Source organism: Cuculus canorus, chromosome 1, assembly GCF_017976375.1.
Source record: "Cuculus canorus isolate bCucCan1 chromosome 1, bCucCan1.pri, whole genome shotgun sequence".
Classification (NCBI taxonomy): Eukaryota; Metazoa; Chordata; class Aves; order Cuculiformes; family Cuculidae; genus Cuculus; species Cuculus canorus.
The window spans coordinates 67,359,981-67,379,420 of NC_071401.1; the positions used below are offsets into that span (position 1 = coordinate 67,359,981).

Consider the following 19,440-nt stretch of genomic DNA (forward strand, 5'->3'; position numbering starts at 1 on the left):
ACTTCATGGTACCACCAGCACAAGCCCTCTGGCCAGCTGTGGGCTGAACACCCAGGTGTCTCCAGCCCCACAGTCAGCTGGCACGAACCTGAAATCCACCTGAAATCTAGGTACTGAGATTTGGGAATGGAAAGAAGAGATGGATTTCTGCAAAAAGCCATGACTGAGCCAGGGTGGAGAAGAAAAGAGTCTGTCACAGGGCTGCCAAGAAAAGGGTCTCATGGAGTTTAGTGTGGTAACTAACCTAAGGCTAGAAGAGTGTATCTGAGAGGAAGTCCTGGGATAAAGTGACTCACTAACGGCACTAACTTATAACCATGCCACTCGAGACTACCTTGGGCTGAGCTGGCACACTGACACAGCTTTGTGGGTCATCAGAGCAGCTGCTGTTAGACTGTATAGTCATGTTGGAAATGTGTTATCCCTGTATGAGACTGGCAAGTTATTAATCATCATAATTTATTTCTATATTTACTTAAGATTATGCTTTGATTTCCCCCTTCTTTCCACCCCTGCTTGCTGTTCTGTGTGGAATTCCTGTTTAGAGTAGTGAAATGCATCGATTATGCCTTGAAAATCAGAGTGCTATGCTTTATACACTTATCTTGATGCAATATATTACTTAAAATTATTCAAAGTATTACATGTGCTCATTACTTGCACATTCCTTTTGTAATGAATACTTGAAAATTATTTTTGTGACTTTAGTATATACCTTACTTATATATATCCTACTGATACTGTGTGTAATCCAGTTTATATATGTATGTACATGTATATAGATGTTATATTTACACAAAAGATAGTATATTGTTAATTTAATTTTGTGCATATGAAGAAAGAGTTCCTGACGGGAAACAGCAGTGGTGCAGTTTCTATTCAAGGCCCAGAAAAGTAATTTTTCCTTTTCATTCCTTTTCTACCTGTAAATGTTAGATAATGGTACTAATCCACCAGTTTCATATAAGTCTCATGGGGGTTAATTAATCTCTCATCCACTCAGCAATAGCTGCAGGAGGACTAGATGTGAGCTGTCACCGCTTCTCAAACACATTATTGCTTCTTCAGTGACCTAAGGATGTATTACCTTTTATCTCCATATTATGACCTAACTCTGATTTAAAACCTATTATCAATTTTGCAGTGTCTTTTCCATTTAAGAAGATAGATGCAGAGGCCTGTGAATATGGGTATGGTAGGAGTTGGGAGACTTTTGTCCCACATACCTCTCAGAGCAAGCTCCTGCCTTGTGTACCACCTACTACTTGATTATCTAGTCCTCACATTAATTTTTTTTTGCCACCATCATGTACCATACGCAGAATTTAATGTTTGGTTTGCATCTTTGCTGTGTGCAAGTGTCAATTTTTTTTTAAAATGATTATGAAAAAAATGACAAGGTGCCTACTTCTTACTGTGTTTCACACCTCTTGCCTCTTGCAGAGGTCAGACACACCTGTAAATCAGCACATGGAACAGAATTTCTGGATCTTGCATGTATCAAGACTCCAACAATATTCTTGAATCATTATGTCATAGAATCATAGAATCACTAGGTTGGAAGAGACCTTTGAGATCATCAAGTCCAACCGTACCTGTCCACTACTAAATCATATCCCTACGCACTTCATCTACCCATCTTTTAAACCTGTCCAGAGATGGTGACTCAACCACCTCCCTGGGCAGCCTCTGCCAGTGCTTGATAACCCTTTCGGTGAAGAAATTTTTCCTAATGTCCAATCTGAACCTCCCCTGATGCATCTTAAGGACATGTCAGTCAATAATATATTGACAAGCCAAACAGAGAGAAGGAAGCAAACACTCCATGGTCTCACAGGAACTGTAGGAAATACCAGGGAAGCTACTCAGAGCTAACTCTGCACCGGACCTGAAGAGCAGACATGTGATGTCATGGCAGAAAGGTGACCAGAGAGATGAACAAGATTTGATCACTGCAGACAAAAATGTATTGATTGGAGAAAAACGTTTTGCAGCTTTGTCTAATTATTCTAATTATTCTGCAGCGGCCAGTTCTGCCTTTCTGGCAGACACAGCCACAAAGTATTGCTGAATGAGACAGGCAAAGAGGATAAAAGATAAATTACAGTCACAGTCATGGGTAGAGTGATTAGATGAACTACATTAATGCATATTTATGCTGCTAAGCTTGGAATCTACTCTGCACCTTGGAATCTGTGGATCCCACTGGCAGAAACTTCTATTTACCTTGGTAGCTAATGGCAGGCAAAGAAACAACACCTTTGCATACACAGATGCTGGTGTATTCTAAATCTGATACACAGTAAAGTTGCCACAAGTTCTGCAGTCATTTGATGTATAGCATTTAAACGTCTGTGCAGCGTCAAAATGGCTCTTCTCCAAAATGGAGCTCCTACCTGACCTTTTCATTGCTTTTTGGGAGAGCGAAGAGGAAGTATGGCAAGTTATTCTCTGTGCAAGGGAAAAAAGCAGGATGGTCACCACAGGAACGGGAAGGTGTAGGGCTGAAAATGAGACAGGCTTCTTTACCAGCAATCAAAAAGAATCAAGGAAGCTCTTCTCTCCTGTGCTGGGAGTTGGCCCCTCTATCAAGCTGTATATTCCTGCACTGATGCCCATTGCTACTCTGTTAACAGCAACACAGCATGCAAAACTTTTGTACACTGTGGTGCTATGTGCTGGATTTTTCGACCGTGACATTTAAAATAAAGCACCCAACACAGAAGAGCAGCTGCCCGAGCTTCACCTGAGAGTCCCTGGAGAGAAAAAGCCCTCCCAGGAGAAGCTCAGCTCTGCCAGGGACCTCTTGCCTTTGCACAGCTACATCCTCACTGATCCCTGAGGAGCCTCGCATGGGCAGGCACGGAGCCTGGACCCCTCAGCTACAAGGCCAACTCTGGGTGAGATGGACACCACTCTCCCAGCCCGTGAGCAGGTGCAGCATCTTCTGCCTGAGGTTGTGGACAAGCAACACACCTAAGGAAAGCTGCGGGTTGGAAATAGTCACTCTGCTGCCTGTGATTAACCGTTTCACTGAGCGTTCAAGAAGAGACAGGGAGGATCCTCTTCCAGAGAGGTCTTGGGGTTGTAGAGTACCACCCAGCTGGCAAATGCTATGAGTTGTGACCAGATTTCCAGGAGTCAACTTCACTTTAGCTCTAGTCATTCTTTGCATCAACTGACCCTAGAAGTAGCTTCCAGACTATTTATAATTACAACAGAGGAAGTTTGTGTTTGAAAATGCTCCACGGAATTTAGGGAAGTTGTATTAGAGAGAATTGGATATATTTGTTCTCAGCACCAAGGTCTTCCATTATTTTAATGAAAGAAAATTCATCTGATTTCACGACCAGGACCTTCAGAGCACCCTGCTCCACGTTCGGCCCCGTTTTGTTTCCCTTTTAATGCTCAAAGCAGAAGATTTGCAGAGTATTTTTTTGCCTCTGTAGTCACAGACAAGAAAGAATTATTTTGTCCCTCAAACAGTGGCTGAATTGAGCTTAGAACTACATCCTGGAGGTAAACAAAATAAGCAGCATAGATTTTCCAGATAGCTCTCTGATCAGCTTTAAAACTTGAAAAGACGTTCAGACAGGGCTGAATGGGACCAAAATGCACAGTGTGCACCTAACTGCACACTCAGCGAGGCCCCTGCCCACGCCTGTAGCAATTTGCCCACCTCTGGATGCACCCAGTCACTCCACAGGTTGTGGGCTGGTGGGGCCATTGTTAACTGTTACTACTCCATCTGCTCTGAGAAGGTCTGTGGAAACTCCTGCTCCACCTCTAACTCCAGCAGGTTGGTCGCTGGCTTGGGCTGCTACTTGCTGCTTCTGTGCAAATAAAAAATAATACCCATCTTTGTCCTCATTTTGGGCTGGATACCTTGCAAGATTACCACACAAGGCATGACTTCGGAAGGGAAAACCAATTTAGTCTCTGATGGTCCAATTCAGGAATAATGAACTAGAATCCATCTATGTTCAGCCAGAGCTTAAGGTTTTAGGCACAGGGTCTGAAATGTGACTTCTAGACGTGCAATAATTTCCTGCAGCACATCTACTGTTTCCACTAAGTATCAGTATTTTAAACGGATAGCAGTGAAACCCCCAAATCATGAAAGACAGAAATTCCATGAAAATCACTGTGTATGAAGTCCTGAAGGACTGTAAGCAGGACAGGGCGTTCTCTGCCTTTGAATTAAAGGCAAGCATCAGAAAACAGTCAACTACTGGTTTTCTCAACTGCAGAGGATTAAATAAAACTGAAATAGATAGATTCAGTTCAATCTGTAGTTGCATAGCAATATTCTTGCATTTATCCAGAGCTGCTGCCTTTCATCAAGTTCCTTTCGTCTCAGAAGAAAATAATTTTTGTTTATATTACAGCAAGGTAGTGTGTGTGAAATACATTTGTCTGGGTGGAAAACATAACGTGTATTTGGTGAAAAAAGTGAAGGAGAGAAAAAGATTGTAATTGTAATTCTCTTAATAACATGGAGGTGTGCAGTACAATAATGATTTGGCAGCTACTTTTTTTCTCCTGGGCATGTATTTATTTGACACCAGGCTACAAAACATGAATATGAGGATTAATCCTTAATTACTGTTCTATTACCCCTGGAGCAGCCTTAGCAACAGGAACAGGGTTTGAAAACGTCCCTCTCCCATGCTCCTCCAGCCCAAGCCAGTGCATGCAGGAGCGTCTCCCAAAGCAAAATCCAGCAGCTGGCAGATAAAACAAGCTGTATGTGCTGGACACAAGCGCTGAGCATCAGCTCCACCAGTGCCTAGTGGGAGCAGGGTGCACTCATCTTGGGAAAGCACAGCTGAGCTGCCACTGGCTAACTCCCACTCCTCTGTATTAAATGGGAGTTTTGTTCTTTACTTCCTTCCTTGGGAGCAGAATAAGACCCTTAACAACCTCCTGGTCAGGCTGCCAGTGGCAGTGGTGCTATTCTCCTTAGAAATCAGAGATGGAAAAGATCAGGCAGGTCACCCTGTCCCTCCCCTGGCCACAGATTTCCTGCAGAGCTTTTTCCATTCAAGCTGAAGTGCCTCATAGCAACAAAAACCTGAAGGGTATGAATCAGATGGAGAGAGAGCAGAGCTGATCAACAGCAGCAGCCAGCATAACGCAGGGACAAAACCCCTCACTGCGTTTTCAGTAAAACACACACACATCTTTTATGTCTGTTTCTAAAAACGCAGGCCCCAATCCTATGATGTCTAGTAGAAAAGTCAATGCCAGAATTACTCACCGGTAAATGCCCTAGAAGAGGTGTAATGCTGTCAGACACATAGATGATGCTTCCACCTGTGGTCACTGCTATAATGAAGCCATCTAATGCCTAAGGAAAAGAGACAAGTGGAGAGTGCTTTAGTAGGAACGAGGGTGTAAACGGGGTGTCTCATTGCATGTTGATCAAAACAGTCTGACTTCACCACCATATTGTTATCAAGTCATAGGAGCGTTATCTCAAATTGCAGAACAGTAATTCTCTGATTTTACAGTTTGATTTAACTTTTACAACACTCTTTGTAGTCTAGTAAAACCGACTATTGAAGCAACAAAGGGCTCACAGGAACATTTCATGTCTCAGTTTTTAAATTAATCACACATTTTAATAATGCAAAATGACTAAGACCGGATCCCTTGGAAGTTATTAAAATGAACATTTGAGCTCAGTGTAAATATCAAAGGACGATGAAAGGATGCGGTCCTATCTCAAAATGGTACTTCTCTGCAACCCCCATAAATCTCAGTTTGTATTCATGTGATGTTGTATATTACTGGGCTTTCATGTAAGTAAAAGCAATGCAAATGATCAAATAATCCTTAGCCTGAGTTTTAATTGAGTGATTTATTTTAAAGGTCGTGGTATTGGATTACTCATTCCAAGAGAAATTCACCCTTCTGCAAAGGTTCCTCTTCACTTCGGTCCCACCTTGCAGTAGGTAAGAACCTTCACTCCTAGGGCTGAAAGGGAGTGTTAGCCTTATCTCCCCTGCACAGGAGCAATTTCACCTTCAAAATTAGTTTCTTCTTCAGTCTGAGCTGCAAAGTTTTAAGGTAAATCTTGTTCAGAGTTAAATCTAGGTAGAATTCCATATTTAAAGCAACATTTCACCTACTCTTAGCAGAACCCCTCAAAAAAATTAAGAATCAAAAGTATGTGTAACACTAATAAAACCTTCCCATTCTAATAGAGGAGTCAGTTGTGAAGCTCCCAATGCCTTCAAGTGGAGCAGGTCTGGGTCCTTCCTGTCAGCTCCCTGGTGATCTGGAGTGGGAGTTGCCTGCAGTGTTTGAGCTGTACGGGCACTGCAAGCATGACTGAATCAGAGCTGAGTTTGACTATACTCAAGAGGCAATACCTGGTCAGGAGACTGGTACTGCAAACAGCCTGATCATGGTGACACGGTGTTACAAAACCTTACTGCAAACCCAGGCATGTCTCCAAGCCAGACTAGCAGTTGATCCTTTGAGCCACAGCACATCCTTCCCCCCTGCTGATTTCAATAAGGAAAAGAACTCTGAGAACAGTGGAAAATGCTAATTCTTTTTCAAAAATAAAGTAAAAAAAGAAAACAGAAAAAACAAAGCATTGAATAAAGACACAAACATATGTTCCTTTTTCCAGAGAATGCTGAGCACCCACAACTATTTAAGTCAATGGGAATTTGCTGGTGCTATAATCCTTTGAAAAGCAGGTCAATAACTTATACCCCAGTAGAAAAGCATGTGTTTAGCATCCCTGAAAACCCTCCAGCTGCTATAGTTAGTTTAATTTTGTTAATCTAAGTGCAGAGAATATATTTTTCTTTAGTGTGGTACATTCAAGCTGTTTTCTAAAAAGTGTGATAGCTGTTAACCCATAGAAGAGAGCGGTGGTTTTACAAGGCATCTGGATTGTGCATGTTACTATGGTGAAGGTTTTTGTTTTTTCTTTTTTTTTTTCAAATCAAGTCTTTATTTCACATCCAATGCAAATTATACAAAGTGACTCACATCAGAATTTTGTGGTAAAATCACGTTAATGTATGCACTCGTAACTATTTTTATTTACTCACAATTGGTACTTCCATCACTAAGAGAACATAACCCTCTTCAAAGATTTCACTACTGCAACAGTTCTAGATGGACAAACAAAGCTTAATACCCACTCCTACGGAATTTGATGATAGCCTTTTCAAAGGGGTAAGAAAAGGCCATTTTCAGGAAAGCTGATGTATTACAGCAATCAATTATGTTCTGATTCTTTTGCATCAGTGCTTGAAAAAAACCTTCCCATCTTTAAATAACAGGATGGGAAAAACTTCAAGCAATCTTGTCCAAATGTTAATAAAATAAGATTAGTAGAAAGGCAAACAAGAATGATGAACAGCTGGCTCAACAGGGCATCTTAATAACCAATGTTATCTTGAAGGGCATGGAAAATCACAGTAGCAACAAGGTGATTTATAAGCTGGGAAACTAAAAGCAATTGTTTTAATCTAAAATTGTGTGGCACACAAGTAGAATCAACAAAGGCCGAGCCAGTCAAGACAACTGCCAATTTATTGCTATCCGGGGGAAATATTTCAGTGCAGATTGAAGGAGTTATGTACTTTAAGTTACCGCGTACTGAGATGGGAATCGGGGGTTGTTGGTGCAACGTGAGTAAAGCATCTCTTCACATTGAACCAGGAGAATCTCATCACAACAAAATGCAATAGCAGAGGGGCCAGCAACACGCCACTGCTTTGTGCCATCCCTTGGTGAATCAGGCTGCTCCCCAACATCCCTTCCTGCCCATGGCCAGAGCCTGGATCACACCCCATGTTAATGTAATTTGTGCGAGGAAGAAAACCTTGTTCTCAGAGGACACTGTGGGGCCTTGCAACCTCCACATGTTTTATATAGGAGAAGTTCCTTGCTGAAGAGGGTTCTAGCTGCTACTAAGAAAGAAAACTACATTTTAGAAGCTTATTTGCATTTCATCTCGAACATACATAAATGCCATTGAGTCACCTTCCTTCAAATTCCAGCTAGCATTAATAGCATCTATGGTATAATTTAAAGGTAATTTAAAAAATACCATTGCAAAATAACCCTGCTTTTATTGGAATAAAAAGAGTTTGATAAGGGCCTTGAAGATCATTAGAGTGTAAGTATTAACTGTATCAAAACAAGAGGAGCTGTCAGGTTTTATCTGCTTGTACAGCACCTAGAACCAGAGGGACTTCTAGGTCCTAGTTCCTTTTAGCTGCTCGTCTCGGATAAATATCAAGTAACAATAATGCCTTCCAAGAACAGGATAAAAACTGCCATGTGCCCCTTTTCTCATCTCTGTTTGTGAAAATAAAATACAGTCTATGATTTGAATCTTTCCCCTGGATTTCTTGGGAGTCCCTGCACAGCTTTGCCGGCTGAAGCAGTTCAGTGCAACACACCATCATGAGTGAAAAGCAATATGTGGGTACTCTAATCCCTTGTCCCAGTGACAGCTCTGCTTGATGGTCAAATACAGCAGTATCCAAAACCTCCTCTTCTGGAACTGCAGGTGATATTTTATTCTAAATACGTGGACATTTCCATGCCTTATAGACAAAATTAGGAATACATGCATGTTCACCTCCAACATCAGCTGGGTAAATTCTTCGTTGCTGAGAAATGAAGGCTTCCAGTCCTGCTGAATTTCAGAAATCTCCGTCTGTGCTGAGACTTCTAGATAAATAAAACATTTCAATTTTTTAAATTCAAAGAAACTTCTATCTCGCAAGCCTATAGATTAGTTGCTATGAAAATACAGAAATCACCTTTATATTAAAAAATGGCATTTTTCAAGCACAGGTTTTGCATACAGAGACAACAACAACTATTTAAACTGGGCCTGATCCTGAAATGATTTTTACTCAGCTCAGCTTGAACTGACCTCAGCGGGAGCCTGTGTTCACATAGTGATTGGCCTCAATCAGCCTTACTCAGGTATTGATCGAAAGATAAAACCGCTTTGCATGAAATGAAAATCAAGGCAAGGATTACCACATGTCAAATTGATATTTACAATTTACAGCTTCAAAGTTATAATGCCAGAGAGCTAGGGTTCAGCCTACAACTTCTGTGCCAAATAGAGAGCAGCAAGAAAACTCCTTCAGAGGAGCCCCAGAAGGGCTGTGACCCCAAGCAGCAAAGCTATTGCTCTATTCTGCAAAAGTGAGTGAAACATGAGTGTTTGCAGCATCCTTCCACTGGTGCTACTGTCCCTTCTCTCTCTCCTGCACCTACTGCCAGTATAGGGCAGACCCAGAGAGGTAACAGAGCACCAGCGTCTTATTCCAAATCCTATCTGGAGTGGGCTGTCAGTCGATGAGATATCAGGGGCATTTTGCCCCACTGTTGGCCAGTCCTGGCCCCACAGTAGCTTGAGGATGCTCAAGTCTCGGCTTCGCACTGAAACTGGGGATCATACCGGGGGTATCTGGATGCACTGCAGTGAGCTGTTTCATTCAAAAAACAGCCACTCACATTAGCTATACCTGAATCAGAGTTCTGGGGGAGAGATAATTCAGAGAGACTTGCACTTGGAAGAAATCAAAGCTTCTACTTGAGCTTTATTAGGGGAGATGCAGCCATCTGCTTCTACTAGTTTATTTGACTCAGTTTCTGCACTGTTGGGGGTTGTCAGTGATAGTGTGACGGCTCTTCACAGCCCCCATGGTCTTATACTGAGTTTTCAAAATCAGACCGAGGAAAAATAGAGATCAGTCCCAATCAGATTTGTATTATATAGCCTCAGAATATAGGATACTTTCAGCAGATCTGTAGCTTGGAAAAGCTGATATATACAAAAGAGTGATTGTTCAAAGAATTACTTGAGATTTGGGAGATTCTCTGGATTATGAAGGAGAATGTTTATGAAGTAAAAAATCTGAAAATTGACCTCTTCCTCTATTATAACTAAGATCTTGGTTTAACCTACTAAATGAAAGGAAAATATAACTGAATAAACCAGATCCAAAGTACACTGATGGTAATAAACATTTTTTAATGCTGATGCTTTATATTATATTGTGTGACTACTAATCTAGGTTAAAAATAGATACCATTTGCTTTTTTTAGCAAGTGCACAAAACCCAGTCACAGTCTGACCCAATATCTGTGGAAAGATTTGTGACTGTTAGCTTTCTTTTACTTAGTTGTTCTTCTAGAAATGACATCTCCTTTGGAGTAAATTATTTGGGCTATCAGCTACACTTCTCTACATTTACTCAAATCTCGTGTGATTTTTCTCTGCTTGGCTTTATAATTGAGCATGTTCACATCCTCCTTTACTCTGCCTTGGGCAGCTAAAAAAAAAAGATATGCTATTACTGTCATTTTTTAATAGGTACATGCAATTATTAAACTTTGAGATGTAGTAGTCATGCCCTCCTGTATAAAATCACCTTGTCTGTGGCAAAAATTAATTTAAGGAGAAACTGCACTCTAACAACAGAACCACTACAATTATTTCCTCAATAAATTTGACATTTGTGACTCTATGATGTTGGGAGTCATGATGTAAGAGCTTTTATGATCTTTTGTGTTTCACCCATAGCTCTCCAGGGAGCAAGGACCAGAGGTGTTAGATGACTGAAGGTGAGCCTGGTGATACGATGTATGAGCTCACAAGAGCCCTTTCAGATTTGTGGGGCCAGGGACATTCCCCATGGTCACCTGCTGAAGATACTTTCTCACTGGACAATAGCAAGAAGGTCTCATTTTAATCCAGTGCCCTGATTTACAAAGGAGAAGAGTTTCGATTGTCTGCTGCTGGCAGATGTCCATGTGTCAGGGAGCCTATAATGCCTGTTCCTCTCACTAACTAGAAACCAGACCAACCAGGTCAGAAATCTTCACTGCCGTCTGTGTGCATTTCTAAGGGACTTACCTGTCACTGCTGTGTGCATTTAAAACCACGAACTCCTGTCTTTCTGAGGCTGAACTTGACTATTGCAACTGTACGCTGCGCAAATGTGACGTAGCTTGTGCTTGTGCAAACTGGGTGAAGAACTTAACCTATCTGTGGATGCAATTTGATGAAGCTGACTGCAAAAATTGGGGCCTTTTCTGGTTTGAGTTTTCTGCTTACTGTGGAAAATTGAGTCCTACACAGTTCACTGAGGAATAGGGCCCTGAACAGATTGCTTCCTCGCAGTTTTCTGCAGAGAAGCTGGGGTGAATGCTTTCTTCTTCTGATCAGAATGTGCAGATTTCAAGGAATGGAAGCTTCCCTCTGGCCTCAAGTCTCTCTTGTTCAAAGCACCTCTCTTATTCATGTGTGCTGCAGAGCAATGCTGCCCTTCTTCCCTCAGCTCCTGCCATTCACCCCCTTCTCTCACCTCAGCTAAAGCGCAGCTGAGGAGATGGATTTGGGCAGCACAGTGCCTGCAAATGATCTTTCTTGATGAGATAGAAAAAAAAAATAACTTATGTTCGCACTTTTAGGCCCTTTGAGCCATTCTGATAATAACTGGAGGAAACAGGATATTGTAGTGACTGTCTGGCAAGTGTATGAGAAGCTGCAGTAAATCTTACCATTGTGTTTCTGCAGAAAGCCAATGACTTTTTCCAGCACAGTAGTTTTGTCCATTTTGCGAGTGTTGCCTGGAAGCATAGAGCTGAGCTCTTTGATGAGAACATTGAACTGATCACGCCTTTTCTTCTCAGACTTGTTACGCGAAGCCCTGTAGACAGGGGAAAAAAAAAAAAAAAAGATGAGCAGACTAAGAGGAAAAATTATCATATACCTGCTCTTTGCAGCATACACACATGAAAATTAGCTTGCTGGTGCCTCAGTGTGTGAAGATTGATTCTGGCTCGAGCAAAGCTGCAGAGACAAGTAGGAAGTAACTGTTCCTACCTCCTGCTCTTGTGTTTGGGCCCCCTTTAGAGTCCAGCGGGGAGATGGAGGTTCTGCTTGCCCATTTGTGCTCCCTCTGGATAATCTAGTTGAGATTATCAGGCTGACATTAAGCCTGCAGGTGAAGGAGTTCTGTCCATCTCCCCGGCATGAGCAGGATCTCGAAAGCTCACACAGGCTCTGAGGAGGCACTCAGAGCAAGAAGAAATAGGAATACTGTGACAAAAGTAAAATAATCCATAAAGGAGAAGAGTGGGGACTGGTAAAACTATGGCTCATACCCATCTGTGCAGTTTTAAAAGAAGAAAAGAACCCTGGTCTTATGAGGATCTTCTGATGGAACTGAGGTTGTTTAGTCTGGAGAAATTACTTCACCAAAAAGGTTGTCAAGCATGGACACAGTCTGCCCAGGGAAGTGGTTGAGTTACCATCCCTGGAGGTACCTAAAAGACTGCAGATGTGGTGCTTAGGGACATGGTTTAGTGGTGATCTTAGCAGTGCTAGATTTACAGTTGGTCTTGAGGATCTTAAAGGTCTTTTCCTACTGAAACGACTCTGTGATTCTGTGGTCCTGCAGCTTAGCCATTCCTAGAGGAACCTGCCTGCTTTTGGTCATGGCTACCTCCAAGCTGGTTTACAGAGAGGAATCAAGCTGTTGTCTTCCAGTCATTAAGACCACAGACCTGAGCAGAGGTTGCTGCAGTTCCCATCTAGTTCATATGACACCTAGTCCAGTCTCCTTTCCAAGGTGACAAGGGCAAGGAAGGAGGTCATCGGAATGTCTCATCCCAGCACAGACTGGGTCTGAGGCCAGTATGTGTTCCCAGGCCTGGGGGCTCAGCAGTGCTAGCTGGGGTTTCTGCTTGCCCCTAATCTCTGTGTGCCGCTGGGAAATTTGCTTAAGTGTCCTCACTCTTCAGGTGTAAAAGAGAGACTCTGCAGTTTTCTTTGCCAGTCTTGTCTGTTTAGCTTGCAGACTCCTCAAAGAGAATCTGCCTCTGCTGCTGTGTTTGAAGAGCTCATAGGAAAAAAGGACTTGATTTCATTTGGGGTGCTTTGGCATTATCATAATACTGTCATTAAAGCTGTTGATAACCTTTTCAGCGTATGCACTTCTTTTTTTTTTTTTTTTTAAATTATCTGTCAACCTATACAAAAGCAAGTGTTTTCCAAATTGTTCCCATGAATATGACAATCATTCTACTTGGTATCACCAGACTTCTGCAGCGGTATGAAAACAGAAATAAATATAACCTAGAAGGTTTATTTGTTCTTCTGAAAGGTTCTCAAGCAGACAAGATTTGCCTTGTTACTTATGTAAACATCTAAAAATCCTGTTACATGCAGATAGGAAAGGAAAGCCAAGATCTTGGCCAATTCTCGTCCTGAGTTTTCTGCTCTACCTCATAAGCAGATCTGGATGCACACTGCTGAAAATTAAAGCAGAATTCAGCCCAGCAAATACAAGACCAGCAAGGACCAGGATGGCAATAAACATTTTCAGCAGAGAAATCACAGCCGAGGCTTCTGGATGTTACTACAGAGGGGTAGTTTTTTGTTTGTCTGACTCTCAACCCCGAACACGCTTGGAAATACACTGGATAGAAGCCAACACTTGATTGTTTTACAGATTTGAACACAAGAGATTGGGTGGATACTGCCTGACTGATTTCAGTCTCTTCTTATTACATTGCAAAAGGCTGTCAGAATAAGATGAGAAAAGCTCCAGCCTTATCTTATTTCTGTGCAGTTCAAGGGGACGTTACACACATCAACATTTTGCTTCCTCATAATTCAATCCTCAGTTCATTTTAAGATTAAAGGGTCTTGATCTTCCTGAAAATAAAATAAAACACCAACCACCTACAGGGAAGGTGTAGCTTTTTTTTTTTTTTTTAAAAAAAAATAAAGATGCCTTGACAGAAATATAAAGTATCTATTTTTAACACTTGACATTTTATTCACAAAGGAAATATAAAAACTCTTCCAGTAGAAATAACTCTACCAAGATCTGAATTGATGATCACAGTAAAATCTTAAAAAGGAAGAAAGTGAGACACTCCCTCCCCCCATTACGAGATCTAAACTGTCCCTACATAGTTGTAAATGCTTTGCTCAGTCCAGTTGTAAAGGTCTTAAATAATGCAGTTTTCATCACTTTCCTTGGAAGATTATTTCCTGGCCTTGCTTACTTCACTGCTAGGGCATATCATATACAGTAAGCCAAAACAGTCTTTGTCTTAATTCCATGCTATTTGTCCTGGTTCTCCTCCTTCCTTGCTACTCCAAAAAAATTACAGCATGTACAAGCTGAAGAAGGAGACACGATTTGAATAAAATCTAAATTTTTAGTGAATACAGCTAAAGGCAAGAGAGGACAGCCTGAATTCAGTATTATCAAAATCACCAATTTATAAACAGCCTTTTTTATTCTTTTATATATTTTTTGCTTGTTGTCTTAAAGAGAGACTGATACTTGCTGACTAGCAAGTCACTGTTACGTGGGATATTTTATATTTTATATATGAATCAAAACAAGTAATACCATGTACATTCATTCAGATTCTTAAATTTACTTTACGTTGGAGTGGAAAATAGGAAGTGGTAGTCTTCATTTACTAAGCCCTTTCTCACGGTTCACTTCCATCTGGTTTTGGTTGGAATTTGGAAATCAGTTGAACTGTAGAAAAATTAACTTGAAATAATTCACTATTATAGCAAAGTAAAAGAAAAGCAGACAAACAAAAAAGGGCAGAAAGCACACTTTTTGTTTGTAATTAATACATCTATAAAACAAAATAAACCTAATCTAGCATCAAAGGCTTGACAATGAAATGATGTTTTCTCATCTCCACAAGATCAGAAGACCTTAAAGTGGTCTTTGATGCTCCCAAGTGTAGTGTCATCGTATCCACATTTTTGTCCTCTTGTCTTTGGAGGGAAGTAGCGCCTTAGGCAGACAGCATTGCAGAATGGGGCTCCTGTGCGCTGGGGGAAGAGCCATACATCTTGCCTGAACACTAAATGCTTGGCACAAGGGTCGAAGCGCAGGTGTCCCTCCTCGAGGAGAGGATGGGTCCTCTTCTCATGTCTGTAAGATACATCCTGCATGTGCATGTGCCTGATAAATTGCAGGAGATCGTAAAGGGTGCATGTGTCCATCCCTAACCTTAGAAACTCAGCTCCTGCCTTGGGTCCATCCTCAAAGAGTTAGATGCAGTAATTTCCAGTCTTGCCTACTTTTAACACAGAAAATAAAAGAGAGCAAATTTCTTGGCTTTTATTTTTTTTCACCTTCTCATGTTTCTCAGTATTGAGGGACTCAGTCTTTATACCAAATAGAAAAAATCAAAGAAAGTGTTTCCCTTGTGGCATGGGACAGATGAAAGTCCTCAGTTTCTGAGACACAACAGTAAAGTGTTCAGCCAATGGCTTGTCCCAAGTTTGACTCTCTTCAAGGCTTTGGAAGAAAACCTGTAGCTTTTAAATTAATCTGAATGCTTTCAGTACAGTGTAGTAACTTCTGACCTTCATGAAGCCTCTCATGATTTCAAACTTAATTTCAAATTTAGATTTATTTATAAAAAGTAAAATGTACTTAAATTATAGTTAAAAGAAGAAATTTCCCTTTTTCTTTTTCAGAGTTATCATTTTCTTATCCACCTTGATAGAGGCCTGCCCCAGGGCATGACAAAAATTCCCACCAGGAGCAAATGGCATGAAAACTATACCAGACGCTGATGACAATGACGACAATTGCTGATAGCAAAGATGCACATTATCTTATTTTTGTCCTATATACGTTCATTTAATGAGTTTGAGTTTTTTTTAAAAACAATTGGCACAGAAATATCTTGAAGATATTCAGACCTTAAGTATGTAAGGTGGCGATGTGAGGTGGGGTCTCTTCCCCTGCTTTTCCCTTCTCTAATCTCAGGGCTCTGGGGAAGCATGACACCTCCCACTGTGCTATGCCTTCTCTCATGAGCCATCTCTTTGCAATGCAGTGTGGCAGTGGGAGGCATCCTTTCCCTGAATCCACCTCCTTCCCTGGCCCCAGATGCCTGCCTGGCTGATGGATGGTTGGAAAGAGCTGCACCCCATGTCGGCCCTCTCCTGGGGTGAAGCCCCTCATGAAAAGCAGCAGTGGCATGGCTCTGGGGGCTGGCAGGTCCCTGGCCTCAGCAGATCACACTTCACATGCGGTTAGGTCAATGCTTTGCTCCCAGTATTGAAAGGGACTTTCTGCAGCCTAAGCACGCACATTTTAAGAGGATGGAGCAAAGGGGAAGGGCTGAGCTTGGTTGCAGCCTGTGCTGACCTATATTGGTGAGAAAAAGCTGCAGGGAGGAAAGAAGCGAAGAAGGAATCAAAAGAGATGAAACTGGATCAACTAGTTGTGCCTGGACTGGAAATACTCTCATTAGAGGGAACCAAGGGGAAAAATGTGGGCAACCCATGGCTCCCTCTAAAGCAATTAAACTGCTGGCTGCTGTACTGATAACGCGTCCACAAAAAAAAAAACCTCAAATGCTTCCAAACAGCTTTTCTGCAGACGCCAGTCGGAACTGACAGTTATTAAGAGTTTTATTGCCATGGGTATTCTGCCTTAAAACACATCCTTTCCTTCCCCACAATGTGTGTTCACAACAATATCCTGACAACTGGGACTTAATGGTGGTGCAGAATGTATGGGAATAAGGGTCTGTGCCAGTTTAGGGCTGACACCACACTTATGGTCTTTCTCTGACCCAAACGTAACTTCTAGGTGTTTTCATTAGTGTAAGATAGGCATTGCTGAATAAATGATCATTATAATAGAGAACCTCCCTCCCCCATTTTTAATTCTTTTGCAAAATACTCTTTTTGTAAAAAGCCCACATTTTTATACACTTGGGAAGCTCAGATGATGGATTATAGTGGCAGGAGTACATTGTTTGTTCTTCAGTTCTTGTGTTCTGCAGTAATGTGAAGAAAACAATCAATGCCTTGGCTTTTTTGACATTTTCCACAGGAAACATTGCTATGTTATTCTCTTCTTACAGAGTAGCCAAGAATAGGAATCTCTGAGATGGCAGGTTTTCAAGATGTGCTTGGCTGTATTTTACTCTCTCTTTTTGATTAATTGATTATGGATAAAACAGCAACTGTAGCAACAAACAGTACCAAGCTCATCACAAGTTAAACAGAGACTTATGAAAGAAAAAGTGCTCACCTCTTTGCCCTGTCTTTCTCATCTTCATCCATTAGATTGTCTAAGCAGTTTTTTCTGTTGAAGAAATGCAAGAAACATTATGAATTGTCATTTTGTTAGCTCTGCTTGCAGGTTAATCTCAGTCACTCTATTTCATTTTAATAACAGAGTGATGATATCCAGGTCAGATAAATGTGTCAGCAGCGCTTTATGCCACAGTCTTTGATTTTACAAAACATCTATTGTGGATAATATTATTCCTGAGCATCACGCTAGTCTTAGAGGCTCTAGCTAGGGGTCAAGGCTCTCAGTCACAACATGGTGTGCCAGCACAGTACGAAATGAGCCACTTCTTGGGGGATTTTATTTAGATGGAGGTTACTCTCTCCAAACTTGAAGGCTAGATGAACCATGGGGTCTGTCCAAGGTGAAAAGGCATTTTCAGTGCCCCCACATTCTCCCCCAAACCATCTCCTGAGCCAGCATCACCAATGCCTCTGACTTCTCAGCTGGAACTTCCTACTGGGACGCTCTTTATTCTCCTCTGTGGGCCCTGACCCAAAGCCAAAAGAGAAGGTAGTAACTCTACTGAATTACACCCCAGATTCAAACGGGTATAATAAATCCCACTGCCTAAATTGCACTGTGAAAAAAAACTCCCATAGCCCTGACAGATGGCCTGCCTGGCAGTGCTGGCACCGAGCATGGAGACTGTGCCATCTCCACCACTCTTTTTGCTAATCTTTACCAAAATGCTGCCCTCAGGTTAATGGTCCAATTGCTCTGGTAGTTTGAGCTGTAAGAACCTCAGAAGCACTTGTCACCAGTTTTCTCTGTGGCCTTAGGAGAAAGCAATGCTTGAGCTGTAACTGCTTCAGCCCGAGAAGGAAGCCCTGTGCTACTGCAGCTTCTCATGGCACCTCATGCCCACGTCCGGCACAAAAGCCATGAGCTACTGCATCCCACACAAATATTTTCCAAAACAGCGGCATAACACCACTATAAACCCTGGACATCGTCAAAGCAGCAGCATAATAACAGGCAATGATAACACTCATTTTCAAAAATCAGTGTTTCTCATTTAACGAGTTCTCAATGTGTAAGACATGGAAAGATCGGAGAGGGGGGAAGAAGGAAGTTAATTGCTAGGCATTGTTTAATTCCATGGCATTTTCCACATAAGTCACATGGAAATTTGCCTGTTTAAATAACATTTTATGAAAAAACAGGAGCGAAACCTTATTGATACTAAGAACAGTCAATAAATTCCCTCCTTTTGCTACTAGTTCTCTTACAGCAATATTCCACCTGTCCATTACCCAACAGTTAAATACAAACATGAAACTACCCTGTAATTTTTTATCAAAGATAAGAGTAATGAGGAATTAAAGCCATGGATCACTGCTTGGAGAGTAAAGCTACTTCTTCATGGCATTCAGCTGTTTGATGGAGAAGTATAAATAGAAAATATGAAGTCCAAGGGAATAGCTGTTTTAGTCATAATAGGCAAATTTAAGCTGCTGAATTCTATTATATGGGATAAAATAACAAATAATACCATGTAGTTTCTAGATGTTTTTTCAGACATTTATTTGGCCTTGCAAAACAGCCAAGTCAGCCATATCACAATCCATATCCTAGACTAGGAAAATTTGTAGACCCAGTTAAATTTTATTTACTGATGTTTTACAAATATTTTAGGTGCTTTTTTGCCGAGTCTCAGAATCAGACTGCTAGCTCAACAAGTGTGCTTTCAAATAATTCAAGCCAAAATATAGTGACAAATTTCAGTAGGTTTTGTCATTATTTGTTTACTTATTGCAACCAAGATATTTGTCTCTGTTACTCAAGAATAAAGAAGGCATCAGCAATATGGCAAGGGTTAGCATTTAGGTTTTTGCTGTCTTTCTTTGTAGACCTTTGCCCAAAATGCACTGTTGCGTGCACCCTTGTTGAATCTAGGGTATGACAAGCAAAATGGGACAGTGTCAGCAGAAGAAGTTGCCTTCTCTGAATCACTGAAGATCTTCCTCTGCTGCAACAAGGCCTCCTCTGGTTGTAAAAGATTCCCGGTAGAAAGCAGGAAGAGAGGGACAAGAGCCCTGGGTAGCTCTGAGGAAGGATGGGGGTGGATGTGGCGGTCAGCATCATTGCTGCTCAGCCCTGGCTGGTTTGGAAAGGCACAACATATCTAATAGAAAGGGGCTTCCTACAGCTGTACCCTATAAACTGTCACAGAACTACACTGCTGGGAAGCCTCTACCATTATGAGAGAGCAACAGGTCTAACCGGTCTGTTCTGCCAAGGATTTGGCTAGAACTGTAAAGCAATTCATGGCCAGCTTCCAGTAAACAAGGTT

The 19,440-nt window shown here is 41.5% G+C and overlaps 1 protein-coding gene across 2 annotated transcripts in view; it reads right to left on the reverse strand.

Annotated features, from left to right (window-relative positions):
* Nucleotides 1-19,440, reverse strand: part of NPAS2 (neuronal PAS domain protein 2) — a 115,461-nt gene that overhangs the window by 39,911 nt on the left and 56,110 nt on the right. For both annotated transcript variants that reach the window (XM_054084041.1, XM_054084050.1), the window contains 4 exons: nt 17,103-17,156; nt 11,563-11,711; nt 8,618-8,709; nt 5,261-5,350 (listed from right to left, as the gene is read on the reverse strand). In XM_054084041.1, coding sequence (XP_053940016.1) covers nt 5,261-5,350; nt 8,618-8,709; nt 11,563-11,711; nt 17,103-17,156 — 385 coding nt within the window. The remainder of the gene's footprint in view (nt 1-5,260; nt 5,351-8,617; nt 8,710-11,562; nt 11,712-17,102; nt 17,157-19,440) is intronic.